The sequence below is a fragment of the Oncorhynchus kisutch genome, linkage group LG3, assembly GCF_002021735.2.
Source record: "Oncorhynchus kisutch isolate 150728-3 linkage group LG3, Okis_V2, whole genome shotgun sequence".
Lineage (NCBI taxonomy): Eukaryota > Metazoa > Chordata > Actinopteri > Salmoniformes > Salmonidae > Oncorhynchus > Oncorhynchus kisutch.
In genome coordinates this window covers 70,346,473-70,356,987 of record NC_034176.2, presented here as the reverse complement: position 1 = coordinate 70,356,987, position 10,515 = coordinate 70,346,473, and the positions used below count along the sequence as shown (strand labels likewise).

Sequence of the window (10,515 nt, the reverse complement as noted above, 5' to 3'; positions counted from 1 at the left end):
CCATAACTGATCACCAGAGCGATATTCAATATAGCCTACTGTCCTGAAAGCTATTGTTGTTATACTGTAATCGACTGATTTAGGGAGTGGTTCAGGCTGGAATAAGAAAGGATGGTTTGATTGCATTTGGAAATCATAACCTTACAAAGTGCGAGGGCTATGACATACAAACCCAAGTCATTTCCAGTTTTACAACCTTTCCCAATGTTTGTTTTTATATCAGGCATGAAGTCTACGTGTAGCCTACATACAATACTGTCTTAGCCTCCGGAGTGCGGTGCTATGGAAACCAGATGAGGTTTGAGCTCCCGTGAAAACAGGAATCCATCAATAATTTAGGCATCCCCCACACATACACTTTCACCCACCTCTCTCTCGCTTGCTCTCTCTCACACACACACACACACACACACACACACACACACACACACACACACACACACACACACACACACACACACACACACACACACACACACACACACACAGACACACACACACACGCGCGCGCGCACACCCCCCCACTGTAACTATAACATAAAAGGGTAGAATGGTATAATATGGAGGCTACTCCATGCATATTCATTGAAGCAATGTTGCAAATAATAAATCATTAATCCACGTTTTTGACTATTTCGAAAGACTTGCGGTTCCACCACAATTCATTCTGAAGTTGGGTCATTGGGAAATATTAAAATGTGAGAGCCAGACACCTATGAGAGACACATGGGGATTCTGAAATAAACTGGCACATACCTAATGCTAATACAATATAAATGGATTGAGGCACTGACGCCATCTGGCGGGCACTTAGTATAATTCCTATCAGGTTTTTGCATTAGGCCAATGAGACATCCTCGAAGTACACTACGTTTTACATGCAGTACTGGCTGGGTGTGAAATCGTGACGATCAACTTTATTTAAAAAAAACATGATATTGACTGTTATGATATTGACTGTTATTTGTCAAATATTTGAAGTATTTCTCATATGAATAGGCTACTATTGTCATGCCTGTATTATCCTATTCTGTACATGTTTGTTTGACAATATTTTTGAACAACTGGAAATAAATGTGAATTTGAGATTTCTTAGTTAAACAGTAAATTGTAGAGTGCACACATTTAAAATCCTGAAACATTTTATTTAAAGGAATTACATTATCAAAATGTTGTTAATAAGGTCAATAGCCTTTCATGCAAAACAAGCAAGATAACATATTTAGACAACACAGACTGATTTTAAAACATATGAGTTGTGAAACATCATAGGAAAAGAACAATAGAAAGTTACTGTTTTTAAAGTACATCCCAAAAAGTAAACATAGACATTTAAGGCATTGATCTACTGGTCATGTACTGTGGCTTCCACCCTGCATGCAAAAAGGACATGAGGAGTCAAGAGTCTCCCAAGGGATTGTGTCTGTATGGCTGAGAGTGGTGTTAGTCAAGCACTGGAATATTGACAAGCCTGAGATAGTGATGTAGTACGTGACTTTGAAGTAGAAGTTATACCATGTCAAATCATCCAATGGCATAGTTTCCACCATCACCATGAAATGCTATTTAAAAAACAGATTCGTTCAAAACAGATGAACCTAGAAAAAGCCTACAGAATAAAATCTGATCAATAAACGACAGAAATACCTAATCTTACATTGATTAAACTATACTTTACAAATGTAATCTGTACAACAATCTAAGTAATACTTGGGTTGTTTACTGAAATTAATGTTGCAACTACTGTACATATCCCAACATCCTTCATGTGTGATAAAATAGTGTTAATTTATTGCTGTAAAGGGGACAGTTCACTCATGTTGTTAAAATATGCATGTTTCCTTACATTGAATGTCTATGGGACACAAGAGATTGTGATGCATACTCTGAGTTTATATACTCTATAGCTAACACCTCTGTTTGCACAAATCACATTACAGTAACTTGAAATCATTTCAATAAGCTACAGTCCCTTTTGAAGTTGAATTTCATAAAAATTGCTTTGAAACATGTAATCTAAAGTCAACTTTCTTTTTAATATGAGACCATCTAGGCATGTTGGAATGATTGACATTAAATAGTAATAATGTAGTGGAGTTTTCCGTCTGAAAGACTCATTGGCAAAATCAAATCAGTCCCATATAAGTGCTCTGTGCTAAAACAAAATTAAAAAGAGAAGGCCATCCATTGTGCTACGGAGTACAGACACAGAGTATGACTGAAAAAGCAGACAGGAATGATCTACTTAACTTAAGTGAGTAATGACTAACAGGGCTGAGAAAGGTGATTTCCCTGCTTACAATGAGTTTGAGTGTCAAAATAAAGAGCAGACTGTGCGAGTAACACAGGCAAAATCACATTTGCCTCCCACACCAGAAGAAATCATATATACACTTGCATATCTCACCATAAATCTAAACAAGAAAGAGGAATGCAACCCCAAAAACAGGGCTAATATTTTGTCTGGTATGACTTAATATGCCACTCAAAACATTTCAAATGGAGTGTAGATTATATCCACTGGAAAGGGCTCTATCAGACCAAACATACACTACAGTTCAAAAGTTTGGGGTCACGTAGAAATGTCCTTGTTTTTGAAATAACTTTTTTTTTTGTCCATTAAAATAACATCAAATTGATCAGAAATACAGTGCAGACATTGTTAATGTTGCAAATGACTATTGTTGCTGGAAACAGCTGATTTTTAATAGAATATCTACATAGGCGTACAGAGGCCAATTATCAGCAACCATCACTCCTGTGTTCCAATGGCACGTTGTGTTAGCTAATCCAGCTTCCCGGAGTCGCCTCTTCATTGTTGAGGCTGGTGTTTTGCGGGTACTATTTAATGAAGCTGCCAGTTGAGGACTTGTGAGGCATCTGTTTCTCAAATTAGACACTCTAAAGTACTTGTATTCTTGCTCAGTTGTGCACCAGGGCCTCCCACTCCTCTTTCTTTTCTGGTTAGAGCTAGTTTGCGCTGTTTTGTGAAGAGAGTAGTACACAGCGATGTACGAGATCTTCAGTTTCTTCGCAATTTCTCACATGGAATAGCCTTCATCTCTCAGAACAAGAATAGACTGACAAGTTTCAGAAGAAAGTGCTTTGTTTCTGGCCATTTTGAGCTTGTAATCGAACCCACAAGTGCTGATGCTCCAGATACTCAACTAGTCTAAAGAAGGCCAGTTTTATTGCTTCTTTAAATCAGGACAACATTTTTCAGCTGTGTTAATATAATTGCAAAAGGGTTTTCTAATGATCAATTAGCCTTTTAAAATGATACACTTCGATTAGCTAACACAACGTGTCATTGGAACACAGGAGTGATGGTTACTGAGAATGGGCCTCTGTACACCTATATAGATATTCCATAACAAATCTGCCGTTTCCAGCTACAGTCGTCTTTTACAACATTAACAATGTCTACACTGTATTTCTGATAAATTTGATGTTATATTAATGGACAAAAAAATATGATTTTCTTTAAAAAACAATGACATTTCTAAGTGACCCCAAACTTTTGAACGGTAGTGTATGTACAGTAGACGTATGGGTGTATTGCCCTCTTGGACCATCTATCTAGCATTACCCAGCTGAGAGAAGCCATTTTTAAAAGTGCCACTGCAGTCAAAAGGCTGTTTTTCCTGTGTTTTATATCGCAATTGTACAACAGCTGATGAAAAAAAAGTGATCAGTTATTTGCTGGTTGAACATACAATATACACAGTACCTCCTAATCATCAGGTTTACATGGATGGGAGTTTCAGCTTTCCATGGTGACATCACCATGTAGTAAATTGGTTGATAGACCAGATACAAATAAAGTTCCAAACCTCTCTGCCAATAACAGCTAGTTTTGAGTTTTCCCCTCCCCACTCAGACTACTCCCAGACAGTCCTAGCAAAATTCTTGCTTGAAAAAATAGTTGAGCTCTTTTAGCAAATTCTTACGGTAAGGTACTTAATTGTTACCCAGAAATGATTTGATATTGATATACAAACGGCTGCATTGGGCCTTTAATTTACAGTTTTTGCATTGACTCCCATGAAAATATCTCATACATGTCAGTAACGCAAAGAAAACATATCACATTCAATGTAGCCCAGCTACAGCAAAATTGAAGCAGATAACATGCCAACATTTGAAGGCAAATAAATTAGATTTGTATATGTTACACTCTATCAAACATGCATATTTCTTTAAAGGTAATTTATTAGATAGCTGCTGATAAAAGCCATGGGATATCTTTGGCAGTCTTTGCTGGACATTTGTTAGTGACATATTATGACATTGTAGATAAGGTGAGCATTAGATTACCTTTTTTTCAAGAAGCTGTACATTGTCAGGTACAATATCATGAATCCCAATAGCATTTAACAAGTTGGCACATACTTTTGTAGGATTCCATAATATCCTATCACGATCAACACTGGCACTGAATGACTGAATCAGTTGCAAGAAACATCATTGCACAGAAGATATGAAGCAAGCTGAAGAATAGGAGCTTGCATTGGACAGCATTGGAGGCTGAGAAAAGAGGACGAGATGTGGCCATCGATCAAATTAATCCGTCCCTGCCTCCAATGAAAGTCCTAATATAGGCGAAAAGGTTGAAATCTGCTAGCTGCTCATTAGAAAATAAACAAACAACAAAACAAAGAGAAACAGTTGATAGGATTGCAACCACTGACAGAAGCCCTTTACTGTACGTATGTTTGCCATCAGTGGAGGAGACTTCACAGCAACACCCTGGTGGGTGTGAGTTACTGATTGGGGGCCTACAGGCACTCCGATAACACGTCATGCTTGTCGGTGGCAGTGCAGACCTCAGGTTTGGGTTCAATGATAAAACTCTGACTCAGCTGGATCTTGAGCTTCTCAACCTCGTAGTTGTGCAGGTATTCCTGGATGAGGTAACGTTCCCGTTTGATCCGAGCCTTCACCTCGGATGGCACATCCGGTATCAGCCAGGCCACAAAGAACTTCACCACAAACACCACGTGCTGATGGTAAAGGAAGACATTTCTTTACAGAGCATACCATTATCACACACTCACCTTATGAAGTACGGATGATAACATGTTGAAAGACAGTGATAGAAAAGATTGGGCTCTGCTGCATACTGTATATAATTGTTAGAGCACCTGCTGGTTTAGAGTGGAGAGATGTGCTGTGTTCCATAGACATATTTTGGATGGCTTACCTCCATGATAATGATGAAGGCCAGTTTGGCTGCCAGGATGTGCCAGAATTGCATAGTGTGGGAGTACTGCCTCTGGTGGCCTGGAGGGTAGCGGTAGTCACGGTACCTGAGACAATATATAGGGCCAATGTCAAGACAACAACTACATACAATCGTGCTAAACCCCAAGCATTGACCTGTCCTCTGTAAACATCTGGATTAATACAATCACAGCTTCATAGTCAAGACGTCAAGTGAAGTCAAGACAAAGGGTATTTAAATGTGCAAGTGAGTGGCCTGGCATTGCAGTCGATTCCCACCTGCAGGTGGTGATGAAGGAGCTGTTGAACCAGGCAGGAATCGCCCCCTCCTCGGGTGTACTGAGGAGAGGGATCTGGGAGATGTCATACACTGACAGGCTGTTGTTGATGTAGCCACTCATGGTGGCTTCAGAGCCAGGGTGGTAGGCATACAGGTAGACCAGGCGGGGGATCATGTCTGAAGTAAAGGCCATGATGAAGGCCTGGGAGATGAGAGAGTATGAGAGGGGATCCGAGACACATTGAACTATTGAATTACTGTATTTTGATTATACAGTATATATGAATTGTAAAATGGGTCTGTTTAACAATAAAGACATAGATTTGAACACTTGATAACAACAACGTGGCTACAGCTTAATAACATTTAATCCTACTCACATTGGTGACAACGGACAAGATGGCCACCACATTGAGGATCTCCTGCCATGCTCCGATGTTGTGGGCCTTGGCCGCCACAGGCCGGCGGAACTGGGTGGTGAACTTCCAGGAGTCCACTCTGACCTCCAGGATGTTGTTACAGAGGGCCAGCAGGGGGGCCAGGGGGAAAGAGGCCACAAACAGAGTGATGAAGCCAAACTGGATTACTGCAGAGAGAGAGAGAGAGAGAGAATGTTGATGAACAGCCCTACATCGTCTCCTGTCTATGTGGGAAGAGAGTGAAGTGGGTTAAGGGCCTTCTTACCCATCTCCAGGTACTCATAGAACAGGCCCAGCTGGCTGAAGTTCTGCAGGTCGTGGTCCTGCTCCCAGCGGCTGTACTGGTCTTTCCGGGCCTTCCTGCTGCACCACCAGTTCCTCAGCAGCCTGACAGGATATAATATAGATCAAGAGAATACTGAACTCTGAGGAGGGCACGTGTACAAATGACAGACTGAATGTCAGACATCTTTAACAAGTTCAAGCTGGTTCACACCCCATGGTGGAGTAGATATGCAACTGAAAGGTCATCGAGGTACATTTCGCAGTCTATCAGAAGGAGCACAGAGGTCAGTGAAACTCACGGCAGTAGGGCCTCCTGGATGTTCCCACACACCTGCTTCCCTGTCATGACAATCACCAGCTGGGTGGTCAGCTCAATCAGACAGCCTCCTGGGTCACACTGGGACAAATTGCAGTGGGTGTTTAACAGTTAGGTTTGAGATCAAAACATAAATACTGTAGTTTATTCTTCAAAAGGTGTGAGTTTCATATAGTAGAATATGTTCATATACTGTAGATGGTGTGTGACAAAGCTCACCTCCTCGTTCCTCAGCCTGCTGTATTTGCCAAACATGTACGTGTAGTTGCCTGGGTAACCCACAAATTTGCCCTTGAAGAAGGCCACGTAGAAACATGAAGAATAGTAGTTGACAAACTGGAAGAGGAACATCTTCATTGTCAACTTGTTTTCATACTCCAGATGTGTCTTGGGAATTTCTGTTGGAGCAAGTAGTTGGAGGTCAAAGCCATTCAAGGCACACCAGCTACCTAAACTAATGGGTGCAAAGTACTGCTGAGGTATGAGTGAATCTTTATAGGAGAAAAAATTTGGAAAAAAATAAATGAGTAGGAAATGTATAGTTAATGTGACCTGGGGAAAACATCACTTTAACTTGATTTTCCATCAGTGTTCCATCCCCCTGCATTTCCTGCTCCTCCTGAGAAAATCGTCATGATAGCGAGCTACTCCTCCTCACCCATATCTGTGATCCAGATGGCCACTCGCTCATAGAAGAAGTTAAGGATCATAATGATGACAAAGTTGATAAAGGAGGCGGTGACCGAGGTAGCGAGCTGCGGGGTGATGAGAGAGCCCACCAGATGGATCTTCTTAGTGGGGCTGTCCTTCATGATGCTGGCGAAGGCTGCATACACAGCCAGCCTGTAGACTATCACCCCAGTGATACAGGCCACAATCAGAAGCATCTGTGGAGAAAACAAAATCCACATGCTACAGTGCACACATACAGCACACATACAGTATACTGCACACTGGCAAACAAATGCTTGCAGACACACAGAGTTGGTGTAGTATGTTGGCTTACCCAGAACAGAACAGTAACCCCGGAGAGACAAAAGCGACCACACTTTTTGGGGAGGGGTAGGTACGGCTCCATTTCCTGCACAATAACAAATCATGGAAAGCCCAGTCAGTAGTTTACATTGAACACTTTAGTGTGTAATAACCAGCTGGCAGCCCGTACCTGGGTGATCCGGTTGAGTCTCTGGTCAGTGCACTTGGTCTCAAACTCCGGGCGGATCTGGAGCTGCTGCTGCTCCTCCTCGAAATCCACCAGGTCCCACTCATACTCCAACTGGGCCTGGCGCCGCTTCCAGAACTCCAGGAACAGAGTCACTGCAGAACCGACAGGGTCATTACACTCTAACAGTAACAGTCTGTCTCCCTCACAGGGGATGTACTGTAATTCTCCAACACGTTAATACAGTAACAACAGAGTGGACAGACACTTACCCCAGATCCCCATAAACATGGCAAAGAACACTGTCCCCTCGTTATCAAACAGATGGGATTGCTGGAAGAGGGAACATGGGACAGGATGAGCTCCTAACCACCCAGAGGAAATTACATGCTGTGCTTTGGCCACAGCAATATGACATACTGCACACTCAGCATGGAAGATTTCACTGGCTTTGATTGACAGGCTGGTTTAAACAATAAGCTAAGCATGCAGAATATTTACACAGCCATTATTTTTTTAAGTGTGAAGAGCCATTAATAATTAGATCTAATGGCCAATCATCAAGAGATTATGATTAGCCATTTGAGGAAAGATTACATTGTGACTGAATGACAGAATCAAATGTGTATGTTCCTTTACCCAGGATGAGAGGCACGTGGAGTTGAGCTTCCAGTAACTACACTTCTTATCACACAGCGGACACATCACAGTCCTCCCTCCAATGCTGGGGTCACAGATCTCCTTACTGTGGGAGAGATAAATAGGAAGAATAGAAAGTGGGAAAGAACATTAATACATATGATATGACTTTACATGTCCTGTATAGACTGACGGAGTTGTGTGATTTAGTGTACTGCTGGATGTGCAACAACAAAGATGTTTTTTTTTTTACACAATTATTATTAATATACTGAATACACACCATTAGGTGTGTGTGTATGAGAGCCCACTTGGGCATGATTCCAAGGCTGTGTTTAAACAGGCAGCCCAATCATTTGTATTTTGAACATTGAGATCAGATCTTAGTTGTTGTTACTTAAAAAAAAACTTTTGTACTTTTTAAACTCGGACAAAACAGAGAGGCTTGTTCTAGGTCCCAAGAAACAAAGAGATCTTCTGTTGAATCTGACAATTAATCTTGATGGTTGTACAGTTGTCTCAAACAAAACTGTGAAGGACCTCTGTGTTACTCTGCACCCTGATCTCTCTTTTGACGAACATATCAAGAATATTTTGAGGACAACTTTTTCATCTTCATAGCATTGCAAAAATCAGAAACTTTCTATCCTAAAATGATGCAGAAAAATGTATCCATGCTTTTGTCACTTCTAGATTAGACTACTGCAATGCTCTACTTTCCGGCTACCCGGATAAAGCACTAAATAAACTTCAGTTAGTGCTAAACACAGCTGCGAGAATCTTGACTAGAATCAAAAGATTTGATCATATTACTCCAGTGCTAGGTCCAGATTTAGTCCTGCCGAACATACGCTATTGTCACAAGATGCAGGCCTCCTTATTGTCCCTAGAATTTCTAAGCAAACAGCTGGAGGCAGGGCTTTCTCCTATAGAGCTCCATTTTTATGGAATGGTCTGCCTATCCATGTGAGAGACGCAGACTCGGTCTCGACCTTTAAGTCTTTATTGAAGACTCATCTCTTCAGTAGGTCCTATGACTGAGTGTAGTCTGGCCCAGGAGTGTGAAGGTGAACGGAAAGGCACTGGAGCGACAAACCGCCCTTGTTGTCTCTGCCTGGTCGGTTCCCCTCTCTCCACTGGGATTCTCTGCCTCTAACCCTATTACTGGGGCTGATTCACTGGCTTACTTACTGGTGCTCTTCCATGCTGTCCCTAGGAGGGGTGCGTCGAGTGGGTTGAGTCCCTGACGTGATCTTCCTGTCTGGGTTGACGCCCCCCTCGGGTTTGTGCCGTGGTGGAGATCTTTGTGGGCTATACTCGGCCTTGTCTCAGGGTAATAGGTTGGTGGTTGAAGATATCACTCTAGTGGTGTGGGGGCTGTGCTTTGGCAAAGTGGGTGGGGTTATATCCTGCCTGTTGGCCCTGTCCGGGGGTATCGTCGGACAGGGCCACAGTGTCTCCCAACCCCTCCTGTCTTAGCCTCCAGTATTTATGCTGCGAAGGTTTATGTGTCGGGGGGCTAGGGTCAGTCTGTTATATCTGGAGTATTTCTTCTGTCTTATCCGGTGTCCTGTGTGAATTTAAGTATGCTCCCTCTGATTCTCTCTCTCTCTCTTCTCTCGGAGGACCTCAGCCCTAGGACCATGCCTCAAGACTACTCCTATAGTCCTGAGGCAGGACTACTTGGCCTGATGACTCCTTGCTGTCCCCAGTCCACCTGGTCATGCTGCTGCTCCAGTTTCAACTGTTCTGCCTGCGGCTATGGAACCCTGACCTGTTCACTGGACGTGCTACCTTGTCCCGGACCTGCTGTTTTGGACTCTCTCTCTTCCGCACCTGCTGTCTCTAACTCTGAATGATCGGCTATGAAAAGCCAACTGACATTTACTCCTGAGGTGCTGACCTGTTGCAACCTCTACAACAACTGTGATTATTATTATTTGACCCTGCTGGTCATCTATGAACTTTTGAACATCTTGGCCATGTTCTGTTATAATCTCCACCCGGCACAGCCAGAAGAGGACTGGCCACCACTCAGAACCTGGTTCCTCTCTAGGTTTCCTCCTAGGTTCTGGCCTTTCTAGGGAGTTTTTCCTAGCTAGCGTGCTTCTACATTTGCATTGCTTGCTGTTTGGGGCTTTAGACTGGGTTTCTGTACATCACTTTGTGACATCGACTGATGTAAAAAGGG

At 42.5% G+C, this 10,515-nt stretch overlaps 1 protein-coding gene across 1 annotated transcript in view; it reads right to left on the bottom strand.

Moving 5' to 3' along the window:
* Nucleotides 1-1,124: 1,124 nt before the first annotated feature.
* Nucleotides 1,125-10,515, bottom strand: part of LOC109888415 (anoctamin-5-like) — a 31,209-nt gene continuing 21,818 nt past the window's right edge. Inside the window, exons 9-20 of the mRNA XM_031812963.1 lie at nucleotides 8,325-8,430; nucleotides 7,958-8,018; nucleotides 7,689-7,840; nucleotides 7,530-7,604; nucleotides 7,182-7,410; nucleotides 6,743-6,921; nucleotides 6,507-6,604; nucleotides 6,188-6,309; nucleotides 5,884-6,089; nucleotides 5,503-5,705; nucleotides 5,204-5,309; nucleotides 1,125-5,003 (exon numbers count right to left, since the gene is read on the bottom strand). Of these exons, the coding sequence (XP_031668823.1) occupies nucleotides 4,779-5,003; nucleotides 5,204-5,309; nucleotides 5,503-5,705; nucleotides 5,884-6,089; nucleotides 6,188-6,309; nucleotides 6,507-6,604; nucleotides 6,743-6,921; nucleotides 7,182-7,410; nucleotides 7,530-7,604; nucleotides 7,689-7,840; nucleotides 7,958-8,018; nucleotides 8,325-8,430 (1,762 nt within the window). The 3' untranslated portion in view covers nucleotides 1,125-4,778. The remainder of the gene's footprint in view (nucleotides 5,004-5,203; nucleotides 5,310-5,502; nucleotides 5,706-5,883; nucleotides 6,090-6,187; nucleotides 6,310-6,506; nucleotides 6,605-6,742; nucleotides 6,922-7,181; nucleotides 7,411-7,529; nucleotides 7,605-7,688; nucleotides 7,841-7,957; nucleotides 8,019-8,324; nucleotides 8,431-10,515) is intronic.